Source organism: Cadophora gregata (assembly GCF_030347475.1).
Source record: "Cadophora gregata isolate MNR1 chromosome Unknown scaffold_2, whole genome shotgun sequence".
NCBI lineage: Eukaryota > Fungi > Ascomycota > Leotiomycetes > Helotiales > Ploettnerulaceae > Cadophora > Cadophora gregata.
Window position 1 is genome coordinate 276,781 of NW_026695925.1, and position 14,213 is coordinate 290,993.

Here is a 14,213-nt window from a genome sequence, read left to right on the forward strand (position 1 = left end):
TAAATCAATCCCATGCTCTAGCATGGTCCGAGAGGTGGGTGATTGTTGAATGAGTTCACGTGATACCAGGTCCCCATTTTAACGACTCCACTTCAAGTGACGGGAGCTAGATGCCTAGCTGCCCCCGCTTTTGGTAACTTTAAAACAACATCGCTTTTCTTTAAGACAAGTTGAGGAAAACATTGATTACTTTGTATGAAGCTAGAGCCGCGCGTTGTGCCTACTTATCAAAGTTACTTCTCTTCCCCCTGACTCCCAAAGTGTCAATCTAAGCGAAACCTTCAACTACATGCATTTCTGGGTGAGAAAACAAAACAAACTCAAGCTCAAGAACCCTACAGAGGTGGAGCTGCCAGTTGAACCCGGTCAAGCCGAGGTATGATTCCTTCAAAAGAAACAGAAAGAAGCCATGTCGCTATGTAGCCCTAATTATGTTCTTTGGTGATCACGATTGATCTTGTTTCAATCGACTCGCGAGGCATTGCATCTTCCGCAGCATTTGGGTTCTCGAAGGAAACATGAGGACAAACTTTGGGTTGAAGTCAGTCAGAGAACAGGAACTGCGAATGGTGAACTTACATCGAGCATGGTTACCACCCTTCGTGTCATACATGACGAAGACGAATGGCTCGGATGGGGTTTGCTTTTCAAGCCAAAACCTTCATTAAGTGTCAGTATCATATACCAGAATGAGGATGACTTGAACTGATACCATTTGTGGTTGGGATTATGCGTCAGGTAGTAAACCTCGCCGACAAGCCCTGGCATGACACGGTCTGCCGCAAGAAGATCGTCCGGGACGACAGAGCGACTGTCACAGAGGGCAAGAGGTCGGTCTTCAAGTACTGGAGTTAGAGGTCGCCATGTACTTCCAAGTTAATTTTCATTCATCGATAACTGTGGTGATCATCAACTCACTTGATTATTCGGACGCGATAGCCTTCTTTCAGGAACTCCGACTTGGTTTCGTTCGACATGTATCGACTGATGATCTCTGGGCCAGACTTGTAAGTAACATCTAAAAACATCAGTCATCAGCTTGATGGTTAGATTTCTAGGATAATAGGGTGAACTTGCCATTGTGTACGCCCAGGCCTGGACCTTCTATGCGTAAAGGATCCGCTAGATCGATTCGATCACGCTCGAAAGTGATATTCTTGCGCAGCACCGAATCGTAGCACTGGACATAAACTGCTCCAAGAGCTTGTCGAAGGAGCTGTTCCGTCTCAGTTCTGTAGTTCTGAATATCTGCGACAGAGGAGAACTGTGCGACGGTACTCTGGTGAGATATGACTTGGAATCCACATTCGTTGATGTCTGGCTTCGTGTGGAGTTGACGAAGGTCTTGTACGAGAATGCCGTCATGGTGCTCAAATTCGAGATTCGTAACACGCTGCGTGCTTGGTTCAACGTCTGGCCGGGAAGTTAAGTATAGCCAATATGGTTTCTCATGTTTGTAGAGTTCCAGCTTTTGGAGGTACTCAAGCGAAGCAGAGATGGACGGCATCGTGATGTTGAGTCCAATTCGGTGATGTTGAAGTTCAGTTGGAAATATTTTCAGAGTATGGTTAGGCTTGTACAAATATGCTTTTCCTATTTTGCGAACTGTTTGAATGAATCCACCTGGCATTCACCCACTCCAGGGAGCATGCGACGTATTACGTGTTAGGCAATCGTAAAGGTGATTAGTTCACCTCCTATGCGCTGAATTTAAATTGAGCGCCTAAAAATATGAAAATATGTCGCATTTACACTACGAGCTTTTGGAAAGTCCATTCTTTTTTTTCTCGCAGAATTAAAATTGACTCTTCAAATCATTTCCCGAGAGAGAATCGTTCTATTCGTAAGACTTTTAGTAAGGGGCTGTCGCACGTCCGAGCCCAGAATTCGCGCCTTCCTCTCAAGAAAGCGTGAATCTCGCTCATTCACTTCGTCCTCCCACAAAGGCGTGCTGCAAACGGCAAAAGCGACCTACAAAACCGATTCTTCGGTCTCTTTCTCCCACTCTTCCTCATCACCAACACACAACTACAAACACAACATCGAATTCATACTCAGCAACAACTTCCAGTAAGTTTCATACTCATTCTTTGGCCTGTAAACTTAGAGCTGTGCAGCGAGGCATAAGCTAGATCAGTGAGGTTGACTTTGCTTTTCTTCCAATAGCCTCCGCTCTCGATCCAACTCCCACGACCAAACCCACTCAAATCTACCAAATGTCTTCTTCCGCCCAGCAACAAGTATGTCCACACATTTGATGCTCCGTTTCCACTCATCTCTGACCTTTTCATTAGGCTCCCGCTGGTTCCAGCTCCACCTCTTCTTCAGCCAACCTCTCTCAAGCCTCCGTCACAAACACCCACCATGCACAGCCCGCCCACCCATTCTTCAAGTCTGTGAGCAATGATGGACTCCCCCAGGGCAAAGGAAGCAAGGTCCAACCATGGAAGGCACACTAGACGGAAGAGGAGCAGGCTTCAGAGGGTGGAAAGATCGTGGTTACATGCCCGAAGCTATGCAATTACGGTACACATCCCACCCCACCCAGAACTATCCACACCCGAGAAGATTATGAGATTTTCAACTGACTTTTTGTTCAACAGGAAGAAATATTGTGGGAGGCTCATAAGTCCAAGCTGAAGGCTTAGAGGTGATCTCTACAGGTCTTCAAGACTCACCTTGAGTAGGGATTTGAGTGATCTCTATGATCCATCCGGCGATCCAACTCACAGCTTATGTGATTGTGTTTTCATCGCGTTGCATTTCGAGAACAAGATTTTGCTCAGGCGTCTGCTAGGCACAATACTATTCATTGACTTTTGACTGCGTTTAGAAAAATATGTGACTGTGAGTGACTTATCGTGAAGTCTTCAGGATTAGTTCATGTGATCATTGCAGATTTCGAGTACTTTGTAGTGTGCTGACATGCAAGTAAGTATTCATCATTGCTGATGGAAGATGATCTGTGCATTAGAGAAGTAGCAGCAATCTTTCTGGGGTAGAAGCGCTTGGGATCAACTTTGAAGCAAAGCAACCCAGCACGGAATGCAAAACAAGTAATCTAACCAGCAAGGAACACACTCGCGATCTCGAGCTCAAGATTCGAGATCAAAGAGCTGAAACCCGATTCAATATCATGGAAAGAGGATCCTTGAAGAAAACAATATGCCATTTCGATCTTATGTCTAGGCAGCATTCCATGCCATATCGATGCATTGTACCCACCCACTTCTCAAATTCGCCCAGAAGGTCCGTCTACAATTGTATTTGTATGAGGCACCTCTCCATTGATAATTCCAACACTCAAAGTCTAGCCTCCACAAAATCCATAACAGGTGGGACGGCATACGGCCAAAACATAACAATAGCGACGACGGGGAAATACCTGTTCGCACACAAATACAGAGATTAGCAAAGGTCTTACTCTCAATTCGGCTCATTTATAAACCACACAGTATATATCTCATCTTTATTAGGGTGAAGGGGTTGGGAAAGGGAAAGGGAAAGGGAAAGGGAAAGGGAAAGGGGAAGGGTTGAGGGAAAGGAAAGGGGGAGAGCGTACATCATCGCAACACCACCTGCATTCTTAATATGCGATCCCCAAGCAGACTGCCCGTTCGTAGCAGCTGGGACGCGAGCCGTTGCGTATGATCTGAATTGTTGGACGCCTGCGCGCTGGAACTTTGTTCGCGCGAGGGCGGAGAGGATGGGGCTTCGTGCGAGGGGAGACATGGTGGTGGGTGGTGAGCGGTAGAGTGGAGATTTGGTTTGGCTTGGTTATGGGCTTGAAGGAGTGATAGTCTCTGCTGACGAGAGAGCTTGAGAGGACGGTATAAACACAGCAAGTGAGAACCGCGAGATGAAGAGACGTTGAAGATGTTGCGATACAGACAGTACAGTACAGGTGGTTGTTTTGTTAGCGGTCAGGAACAGAGACGGGAGGGAGGGAATGGAAGTCGAGGTCCCCTTCTCCTCCCTTTCCACAAGCCGCCCAATAACATCCGCCGCGTGAAACCATCAGCCCATGGTTGCCAGGACACAGCAGCAAGTCAGAGACACCAGATCCTCTTCCTCTTACCCCAAACGTGTGAGTGCTGACTGCTGAGTCGCCTGCTATTGGTGGTGGAACTGTTACCCCGCACCTCGCTATTTAAGGGCCCCGGGGAGTAGCGTTGACCCCGGATAAAGTGGAGGCGCGTGTCCCTGGAGAATCCATGCAGGGTCTTGGTCTAGAGCAGGAGGATGACTTTGGGGGAAGTTCATGTGATTTGGTTGTGGATTAGGTGAAGAAGATGTGGAAGTGAAGGAAGAGATACAAGGCTAGGAATATAGGAATCGATATAAATACAGAAATCGACTGTGAAAATGCGAAAGAAAAGAAAGTAAGTGAGCCAGAAAATACCTAGACTTATCTCTAGCCAAGGTGGTTGTTTCTTGGTCGATTCGCCGAAGCTGTTCCATCTTTGAAGCAAAGGTCTCCTTGTCGCCCAAGCAGAACGAGGAATTGAAACTCCAGAGAAGATGATATAACGTCGCAGATTGTCGCATATATTCGCGGTCTCCCCAAGACGACAAATTCACAGCTATTGCAGCATGCTCCTTGTGTCCGCCAATGTGTATAGTGTGTATAGCATTGTACGTAGGATATCATCCCCTTCCATAGAGCCAGCATAGGTATAGTATGTGCTGTCTCCTGGGCTCAAATTCCCTATGCATTCGAAAAAGTATAGCAAATCCAACAGGAGAAACTCGAAGAAATGCAGTCGGCATACCCAGCACTTCTCCTTTTACTGAGATTATAATTGGCCTCCTATGTCAGATTATTCTTGATAGCAATGAACAACACTTGTAGGTCTGCAAAGGTATCTGCGAGCAGGGTTCGAGAATATTCGAGACGGGAGGGAGCACTTAGGGTGTCGGAATCCTCAAGAAAGATGTTTGAAGGCGTGTGCGAAGGCGGAGGAGGAGGGGGAGGTTTGCTTCGAGGGTGGTTCGCAGACTTCGGGGAGTTGATCGTTGGGGGGAGCTATTGGTGTAGGAGCTTGGATCGCAGTGTTTGACAGGCCATAAACTGAGGATACTACTACAGATATATCATTGCGCTTGTAACTGTGCGTGGGGGAGGTCTGGAAGAACCGGTTTTCCGGATGCAGATACGAGGAATGGGTGAAGATAGACTCATCGTCTCCGAGAACCAGACCTGGAACTAATTAACGAGATGAGAGTATAGAGCAAACGTGCAAAAAAAGTGATAAATAACAATTGACATTACGCCCTCGTAGTCAGTAAGTATTGAAGGACGTTTGGGAGCAGATGTTGTGATAACCTCAGCGGAGCTCCTACTCGCGATGCTCAAAAATGTTGTGCAGCTTTGACACTGATGCTGCAAAATGCTCGCGGCTGCGTAGGATGAAGCATGCCCCACCTCCTCGCTTCCACAAAGTGAATTTCCACGACGACAACAACTTAACAGTCCATCACCAACAGCCCTCTTCCCCTTCCCAGGCAAGCAACATCTACCATCGAGCTGCGATGAAGCAGTCTTCTCTGGCTGTTCGAGATATGTCCCCCATGCTGTACAAGCGGCAGCAATGCTAGCGACGGAGCGCTTGATGTTGGATGGCTAATGGTTTGCCATGGATTTTGCCCAGCTCAGTCAATCGTTTGGCCACAGCATCTCCAATCCTTCAAACCCTCTCGAAGAGTGCTTGTAGGACAACCTCAAGTATCACCAGCTTTTCAGATCTTTGCCACCACCAAATGCTTCCATCCCCTCTGCATCGGCCCCGAATCTCGAAGAGGATACAGCAAAAAGAGCCAAGAGTCTGGGCATCTCCTCCGATAAGCTGATCATTGGACGCCTTGGGAGCTTGAACATCAACACCCCGCTAGAAACAGTCAATTGCCCCGCATCAGAATGCAACTTCAGACGGTTGATGCAGTGTCAGCGAATTTTTCACTTAGTCGGAGTGAGTAGGTGGTGATATGGTGATAGTCTGCTTTTGATGTTGTCTTGGCACCAGATATCATGACGTAGCACCACTTCCGCGGGCAGATAGCAGGTCGAGGTAGGTCGTATTTAGGTAGGACGATTTCTCTTCTCCCACTTTCTTCATCTGTTTTCTTTCAGCTTCGCCATACTCGAATCTGTTTTCAATCGAAGTGAACGGCTTGCCAATCAACATGTTGTCAACAATCGTTGCAGCAGCAGGACTTGTCTCGATCGTTGTAGGAGAGACAATCCATGGCGTTACTATCTTCTCTCGTCATGGAGATCGTGAGTTCAGCTCTAGCGGTCGCCTCCTGGTGATACATGACTTACTGAGACCTGGCAGGAACCTCTAAGCACTACTCTGGATATCAATTGACCCCTCTTGGGTTCACCGAGAACTTCGAAGTCGGATCCGATTACCGAGATCTGTATATCGCCGATGGAGCTCCAAAGCAGATCCTGGGTATCTCAGCTTCGAAATACGTGCCTTCGCAAGTCTTTGCCAGTGCACCAGATCAGCAGGTATGCCATTCATAGCTTCTTCAAGAGGTGCCAACCACTGACAATCTGCAAAGGTTCTTCTCAATACCGCGACTGCCTTCCTCCAAGGTCTATATCCACCTCTCGAGCCAATCAATGCTACCCTCGCAGTCCAATCCTTGAACAACGGCACGTCCTACACGAACCCCCTCAATGGGTACCAATACGTTGTTCTGCATGGCGAGGAGGTCACTGCTCCGGATACTATATGGATCAAGGGAGACGAGGGATGTCCAGTCACAACAAAGATCCAGGGCACTTTCGAGGATTCTGCCGAGTTTACATCTCGCCTCGAGGGCACCAGAGATTTCTACCAACAATTCTGGGACGTCCTCAAGAATGTCTACGATTACACTCCCGAAATGCTCAGCTACGACAAAGCCTACGATATCTTCGACCTAATCAACGTAGCAACCATCCACAACACATCCCTCGCATCAAACATCACAGCCGACCAGCTCTTCCAACTCCGCACTCTTGCCGACTCCGCTGAATTCGGGTACAACTACAACCGCACTCAAACCGGCCGCTCAATCGGCGGACAGACCCTCCTCGGCGGCATCTTCGCCCAACTAAACCAAAGCGTCTCCTCGAAAGGAAAACTCAAGTTCTCCCTCCTAGCAGGCAGCTACGACAACTTCATGGCCTCTTTCGGTCTCATGAACTTAACTTCCGCCAGTCCCGATTTCTACGGTCTCCCTAGCTACGCATCAACCATGTCATTCGAGCTCTTCACTGAAGCAGACACGACAAGCTTCCCTACCAATACTGATGAGCTGAACGTGCGGTTCCTTTTCCGCAATGGCTCGGATGCTGGAGCGACTCCCACTGTCTTCCCACTCTTCGGCGGGACCGCGACATCTCTCCCTTGGAATGAGTTCTCAGCTCAGATCAAAGCACGAGCTATCACCTCCGTCGGACAATGGTGTTCAGCGTGCAACGCTACACAGTCTTTCTGCCCGGCTGATTCGGGATCTTCCTCTACCACGCCGTCCATATCGGAGTCTGAAGGTGACAAGGGAGGAATTTCAAAAGCTGTTGCGGGCGTGATTGGGGCTGTAGTCACACTTGCTGTTGTTGGGCTTGCGGGGTTGGCGTTTTGGTTGGTGAGGAGGAGGAAGACACCTGCGTCGAGGTCGGGGCAAAATGTGGAAGGTACGGTGCCGATGGAGAAGAAGACTAGTTTGTCGAGCTAGAGCATGGATATGTGAAGCAGCTTTATGGGTGTCTCCGTTGAATCTCTCTCTGACGTTTCGTAAGCCCCATGAGTTTTGTTGGAATCGAGCAGTCTGTGCATATTCATACACAACTGGCTGGGAATCAAACTACTTGTGCAGCGCCCGAATGAACGTAATATCGACCATTTTTCAAGCTGCTAGCGCATGTGTTTGAAGTCCTGTAACGGTATTGAAGGTCATCGCAAGCAGGTTCCCCCCCAACCCTGGTTCTCACCACCTCTGCCCCGTGCTCCTCAAGCGAGGGAAAACAACAACAAATTCCACACAATCAAAACTCCGTGAAGGGAATGGTCTTTAGCTCGGGGGTGGGCCACTCTTCATCGCAGTCTCTTTGCTCTTTAGGACTTGTCTTTCACGCTACCCGAGTTTTGTAAATCGATAGTTTAGCCTGAATGCCCTTCTCGCGGGGACTTTTCGATATTCACTGCGGGGGTGGTGTACCTGCCAAGACAGGTGGTCGAATATCCCACACCTACGCATGGGAACCCCTCAAGATTTCACCCCGCACCATGATATTGACGTCTTCGCAGATATGCGCTGATAGAGACTACGCTGATACTCGTTCTGTATCCGCTCTGGACCTCTGTTTTGTGTCTCTGTACAGTCATGATCGTCATCCAGCTCGCTATATTGGGGCATGCAAGGCCGCTTCTGATGGATTGCCGGCCGGGCCCACGGAAAAACAGAAGAACTTCCCTGTCTTTGATGGTGTGCTATGGATGGTAAGGTGATTGTGCCTAAGTCTGGTCAGAGTCGAGTATATGATTGCATTGTTTCCTTCATGTTCGGATCTTTGATGTGAATTCTGGTATCTTGGGTGTTTACACGATTGTCTTTATCGCCATGCTGTTCAAATATCTCCTAGCAGTGCTGCCACTGGCAGCTGTGGGATTGGCTAAGAACTCAACTTATTTGAATCCCATACTACCTGGATTCCATCCAGATCCAAGCTGTATATTTGTCCCTGAGCTAGACAACACATATTTCTGTGCTTCGTCGAGTTTCCTTGTATTCCCTGGGATCCGTAAGTCTCCTACCCCGCTCCTTGCCCTTTTCTCCCACCATAATCCAAGACCAGAGAATTACAGCTGATGTACCATTTCAGCAATCCACGCAAGCAAAGATCTCCGCACCTGGAAACTAATCTCCAACGCCCTCTCCCGCCCCTCCCAACTCCCCCTCCTCAACACCACCAAACGCGCCACCTCCGGCATCTGGGCCTCCACGCTACGCTACCACTCGGGCAGATTCTACATCTTCAGCACCCACGTCTTCGACGACTACCCCAAGAACGCCACCAACCGGTTCGACAACCTCGTCTTCAGCACCACAAACCCCTACTCCTCGTCCGCATGGTCGGATCCACTACATTTCAACTTCCCTGGGTACGACGTCTCGCCTTTTTGGCACGATGATGGGATGTTGTATATCACAGGTACATTCGCATGGGAGGTTTCCCCGGGAATCCAAATGTTTACTCTGGACTTGATTACCGGCTCTACTGGTCCCATCCTCAACATCTGGAACGGAACGGGTGCCTCTGCCCCAGAAGGTCCACACATCTACCATCGCGATGGGTACTATTACCTGCTGATCGCAGAAGGCGGTACAGGAGCTGGACATATGGTGAGTATAGCTAGGGCAAAACGTATTACGGGACCATATGAGAGTAATCCGAGTAATCCAGTCCTGACGAACAACGATTCTCCGGAGAGATATTTCCAGAATCTGGGACATGCAGATTTATTCCGGGATAGGAGAGGGCAGTGGTGGGCTGTGGCGTTGAGTGTTAGGCAGGCGAAGGAGGATGGAAGTTATCCTATGGGCCGGGAGACGGTCATGACGCCTGTTACTTGGAAGGAGGGGAAATGGCCTATTTTTGAACCTGTTACTGGGAAGATGGAAGGGTGGGAGCTGGATGAGGAGGATGTGAGTGAGGAGGGAGAGGGTTCTCTGGTGACGGAGGGGGATGGGGTGGATTTCATGCCTGGTGAGAACTTGAAGCCGGAGTTTGTGCATTGGAGATTTCCGGTGCAGGGGAGTTATGAGATTAGTCCAGAGGAGCATGAGGAGAGTTTGCAGCTGGTTTCTAGTGAGGCAAATTTGACGGGGCGTGATGGGAGGAGTGCGGAGGGGAAGGGACAGACGTTTATTGGGAGGAGACAGGTTGATTCGCTTTTCAAGTTTTCGGTTGAGTTTGATGTTTCTGAGTTGAAGGTTCCAGAGCAGGAGGTTGGTGTCACGGTGTTTTTGGATCAGGTATGCATATGACTGTTCTTCTTTTCTTTCTGCTCCTTCCTCCAATCCTATCATTTCTTATCACACATTATAAGGACATAGCTGACCAAATTTTCTCCACAGCTCCACCACTATGATCTCGGCCTCGTCATTTCCTCCTCCAACAATAACAACAGCAACAACAGCACCCCGCATCCTTACCCCCTCCTCCGCCTCCGCGGCATAACCACAGTACCCACATTCACATCCCCCACCATAGTGACACTCCCCATTCCCACTTCTTGGTTCCTCCCCAAACCCAATCCCAATCCTAGTCCTCCAATCACACACCTCACCTTCCAAATCCGCATGTCAAACCTAACACACTATACATTCTCCGCCGGACCAGTAGGCAAGCCGAGTCTGATGCAAGATATCGGCTTTGCGCCGGCATTGGGACTGACTTGGGGATTTACGGGGGCGTTGGTAGGTGTTTATGCGAGTAGTAATGGTGGGAGTGAGGGGTTTAGGACGTGGGTTCGGGGGTGGAGGTATGTGGGGGAGGGGCAGGTTATTGAATAGGGGAGCTTGGAAGAGGGTGTTCTGTATCTCGCATCCACCAAGGGGAAATGGGGCTATTGTTTTAAATGGAAACATTTTATTTGTGAACGGCATTCTAAGACCGCTGCTCTGCTGTAAAAAGGGTAAGTACATTCTCTATTGAAGTTGTGACGGCTATCCAAACACCTGTATGGTAGCAGGCTGAAAACGGAGCTGTTTCGACCCTACTCTTTCCACGTTCACCTCACCCAGAACACCACAAGGTACATAAGATCAGAGAAATTGCAACTATTCATCAAATCTGCTTCGACTTGACGACCGTCTCGATTTCCCGTTCTTCCCCACTTCCATTCCGCCTCACAGCCCTAGTCCTAAAACGACCCGAACCCAAGAGCTTGACTATCCGATCCAATATCTCTGTCCTGAACCTCTTATTTTTCCAAACGGACACTTGCTTACCTGTTGCGAATTTGTGACGGCTAGCTGAAGAATAGCTGTCTCGGCTCGATCATCAGGTAAGTTGTTCCCTCTGCTTGTTTGTGTGTGGATGTGAATGTGAAGAACCCCCAAGGAGAAGAAAAGAACAGAAATGACAAAGGAAACGATATCTCAACACGAGTTCTCTCCTCCACCGATCTAGCACCTCATGACTCTAACAGTAGTCTCCAACTCCACTGGAACAATTTCTGAACTCGAATTTTCCTCTTCTCTGACTTTGACCCGAAACATCGCAACTGCACAAGATATCTCTCCTCCTGCGTTGACTCGCCAAATGGCTCCTCTTCTGATCGTTGTCATCAACAAACGAAGACAAGGTCTTCATCACAACTCGAAAACAAATACCCGTAAAGGTTACTGCGCCTCCAAGCAGGTTGCGTCCACTGATATCCAACCCACATCGCTTTCTGCACAGGGTATAGCGGGTCATGCTTATACACAATCTCATATTGTTCTTCTTTTTCTTCTTTTTCTTCTTCCTCCTCTTCTATTTCCGGCACAAAAGGAGGTTCAGGAACAGGTTCATCGCATGCGAAACAAGTGATCATGTCGTTTAGTTCGGAAGATCCGTTACTCCATGTCAAGCAAGTAGGTTCGTTGTAGACTGCTTCAGTTATGTTAATGAAGTTGGCGATGGAGGTTGTAAGGTCGTAAGGATTCAGGCTGGTGGCTGTGGTAGTGAAGAAGGGTGCTCGTAAATCAAAATCAAACGAATATCCCTCAAACGGAAACCAAAAAGATCTAAACACCAACAAAGAAAAAATCAACCCAAGAATCTTAGTATAGTTGAAAATAGACGTGCTGTATTTACAGATAGGTTCATACGGCGTTGGCTTTGGCTTCAAGCCATTCTGTGCTCGCCAAGCCGTTCTGGTAAGAGGAGGTGAAGGTTCAGCTTGTGGTTGAGGTTGAGATTCGACATTTTCCGCTGCGTCGAATTCCTCTGCAAGGCTTTGGAGGATGTCGGCCATGAACTCGGCGTCTCTTTCTTTGGGGAGATCTTCTGCTTTGAAGAGTTGGGAGTTGAAGAGTTTTTTTCTTACGCAAGTCGGGAGGTAGGTTGGCTGTTCTGGAGAAGACAGAAGAGAAGGATTCTGCACTATTTAACTCCTCGAGTGGAGTACTCAAGGTTAGTGGAGAGACAGATTGAGACTCGCTGATCTTGTCGGAGTTCTTCTCAGCAGTATCTGGTTGCGAAAGACTAACTTCCTCAGCACAATCCAAACGAGCTTTTCTTGCTGCAGCAAGCTGTTCTTCAGGTCTCCTCAACTCCTCAGCCAGATCTGACTTCTCTTCTTCAAGGGTACGAATCGTCTTCATGAGCTCTTCAACCTCTGCAGATAGACCAGTCACCTTCCCCAGATCGTTGGGTACTGGTGGCAAATCAAGAAACATCAGGCTCGGGTTCTCGTCTTTCTTCACTTCCATCTCAGCAAAAGCTTCCAGGTCATCCTGCTTTTCGTTATCTGGCTCACTGGTCTTATCAATCTTGACCGAATCAATGTTTTGAGCAGCTTTTTGCTCAGTTGTTGCCGCAGCTTTGTCTTTCGAGTCCATCCTAGGAAGGTATTTCTGGATCTCGAGTACCGTCATAGTCTTGGGAACAGCGGGGACAGGGAGGCGAGAAAACGAAGGGGCTGAGGGAGGTGTTGGGAATGCGAATCTCATTGTGTTGAGGTTCTGATCGCTGGCGAATTGTATGGGTGGGGAGGAAGAGGGAGGTGGTTGTATGTCTTTGCGCCTTGGTAGGGGACGGATTGATCGGGTTGGGCTTCCTAGGAGAGTGTAAGTTGCGATTCATAACATTCAGTACAGGAGGCCAAACATACCAGCTTGAAGACGTGCCATAAGATTCTTTGCATCTACGGAGGTTGACCCACCATAAGCAGCCTTCGCTTCTCCTGTTATAGATGTGCTGGCCATCGTCAAGGGTAATGACTTTTTGGTTCGAAGGGCTCTGGTGCGATTACAGGTGTGTGGAAAACGGTCGACCTGATTGCCGTTGCTCAAGGTGTTCGTGAAAGTGGATCTGGGTTAGAAATTGGAGGCCTAAGTAGTTTTGACAAGGTCGTATGGAAAAGACCCCCGTTTCTTGAAGGTAAGAACTAACCTTTTGTGGGCCAGGACCGGTGTTTGCCGAGCGTTCCTGAAGAAGTGAATGCTCGTTCAATGTCAGAAGTGCATTCACCATTTTTGCACGTATTCTTACTCATTGACAGATCTCCAGTATCAGACACTGGATTTTCAAAAAATTTCAGGTAGCTCCCGACAGAATACTTGCGAATGCCAGCCACAAACAATATTTCTGTCATTTCATAGCTAGCAAGGCCCATAATTAAGAATCCTACCATCTAGCCAGGCATGAAAGACATGAAGCTTATAGATACAGTATCCTATCACCACTAGAACAGCTGATGAATACATTTCATGTAGTTCCTTTCTGGCAAGGACTCATGTGCTGTTCCCCCTTCAAGAAACTTCATTGTCGTTTGGAAGTTTGTTGACAATTAAGCGACCAATGCCGGTCACGTGGCTTGTCTTTGCGAAATACCTAACTGGTAGCGTAGATGCTCCACAGGAACACCAGCACATTATCAGAGAGAACATCTCGAAGAGAACATCTCGGAGTTAAGCGTGAATTAAAACAATAAAATTCAAGTTTGCTCACGTCGATTTCTTTCCGTACAAATGTTATGGTGATCTGATCGAGGCATTCATTGTATCTGGGAGAACACTTCCCGAGGCGATGTACAGGCGTAGATATAGAAAGACTTTGCTCTAAGTCACGCCTAAATGGCTCAAGGTGGGATACGTACGCCTCAAAAAGTGGAAGTTCTGTTCATATATGTTACATCAACCTAGCTCAAGTTGCAAATTTGCCAAAGTTACGATCACGCGGACAACTGTAGCACTCAAGGTCTTTGCCTTTATCTAGATCTGATGATCTAGAGTTAGGAACTCGAGTATCTCGTCCGCTTTAAGCCGTCTATTTGGGAATCGTTAGGGTTGCGAGGTATCTGGGACTGAGACAGCTTCGCCATCGAGGTAGTTTACTGTATCATCCTCTTCATACACAGGATTCTGGGTTCTGGGTTCTCTTACCCTACGGGGTTTTTCATGCAGACAACGTCTGTACATTGTCTGCATTTTGTCTGCATTCCTAGTAG

General features: G+C 48.2%; 6 protein-coding genes across 6 annotated transcripts; 3 read left to right on the forward strand and 3 right to left on the reverse strand.

Annotated features, from left to right (window-relative positions):
• Positions 1 to 1,054: 1,054 nt before the first annotated feature.
• On the reverse strand, positions 1,055 to 1,630 carry ONS95_007440 (uncharacterized protein; the record flags this gene model as incomplete). Its single annotated transcript, XM_058500947.1, has 1 exon — positions 1,055 to 1,630. One exon carries the CDS (start codon positions 1,628 to 1,630, stop codon positions 1,055 to 1,057), a length of 576 nt encoding a protein of 191 aa, XP_058362263.1.
• Positions 1,631 to 1,898: 268 nt separating this feature from the next.
• ONS95_007441 (uncharacterized protein) lies at positions 1,899 to 2,817 on the forward strand. The gene is made up of 4 exons (XM_058500948.1): positions 1,899 to 2,070; positions 2,167 to 2,240; positions 2,295 to 2,526; positions 2,604 to 2,817. The coding sequence occupies exons 2-3, from the start codon at positions 2,217 to 2,219 to the stop codon at positions 2,457 to 2,459; spliced, it is 189 nt and encodes a 62-aa protein (XP_058362264.1). The 5' UTR covers positions 1,899 to 2,070; positions 2,167 to 2,216; the 3' UTR covers positions 2,460 to 2,526; positions 2,604 to 2,817.
• A 486-nt stretch (positions 2,818 to 3,303) lies between these two features.
• ONS95_007442 (uncharacterized protein) lies at positions 3,304 to 3,732 on the reverse strand (the record flags this gene model as incomplete). The annotated part of the gene is made up of 2 exons (XM_058500949.1): positions 3,304 to 3,385; positions 3,563 to 3,732. 2 exons carry the CDS (start codon positions 3,730 to 3,732, stop codon positions 3,304 to 3,306), a joined length of 252 nt encoding a protein of 83 aa, XP_058362265.1.
• A 2,451-nt stretch (positions 3,733 to 6,183) lies between these two features.
• Positions 6,184 to 7,728, forward strand: ONS95_007443 (uncharacterized protein; the record flags this gene model as incomplete). Its single annotated transcript, XM_058500950.1, has 3 exons — positions 6,184 to 6,277; positions 6,336 to 6,514; positions 6,568 to 7,728. 3 exons carry the CDS (start codon positions 6,184 to 6,186, stop codon positions 7,726 to 7,728), a joined length of 1,434 nt encoding a protein of 477 aa, XP_058362266.1.
• An 885-nt stretch (positions 7,729 to 8,613) lies between these two features.
• Positions 8,614 to 10,569, forward strand: ONS95_007444 (uncharacterized protein; the record flags this gene model as incomplete). Its single annotated transcript, XM_058500951.1, has 3 exons — positions 8,614 to 8,794; positions 8,876 to 10,029; positions 10,132 to 10,569. 3 exons carry the CDS (start codon positions 8,614 to 8,616, stop codon positions 10,567 to 10,569), a joined length of 1,773 nt encoding a protein of 590 aa, XP_058362267.1.
• A 776-nt stretch (positions 10,570 to 11,345) lies between these two features.
• Positions 11,346 to 12,969, reverse strand: ONS95_007445 (uncharacterized protein; the record flags this gene model as incomplete). The annotated part of the gene is made up of 3 exons (XM_058500952.1): positions 11,346 to 12,140; positions 12,190 to 12,821; positions 12,876 to 12,969. The coding sequence occupies 3 exons, from the start codon at positions 12,967 to 12,969 to the stop codon at positions 11,346 to 11,348; spliced, it is 1,521 nt and encodes a 506-aa protein (XP_058362268.1).
• Positions 12,970 to 14,213: the final 1,244 nt, after the last annotated feature.

What these genes read in the sequence shown, in the direction of transcription:
- ONS95_007441 (XM_058500948.1), top strand. Translation starts at nt 2,217, where the DNA reads ATGTCTTCTTCCGCCCAGCAACAA. An exon ending in CTTCTTCCGCCCAGCAACAA is followed by an intron (nt 2,241 to 2,294) that starts GTATGTCCACAC and finishes CCTTTTCATTAG; the next exon opens with GCTCCCGCTGGTTCCAGCTC.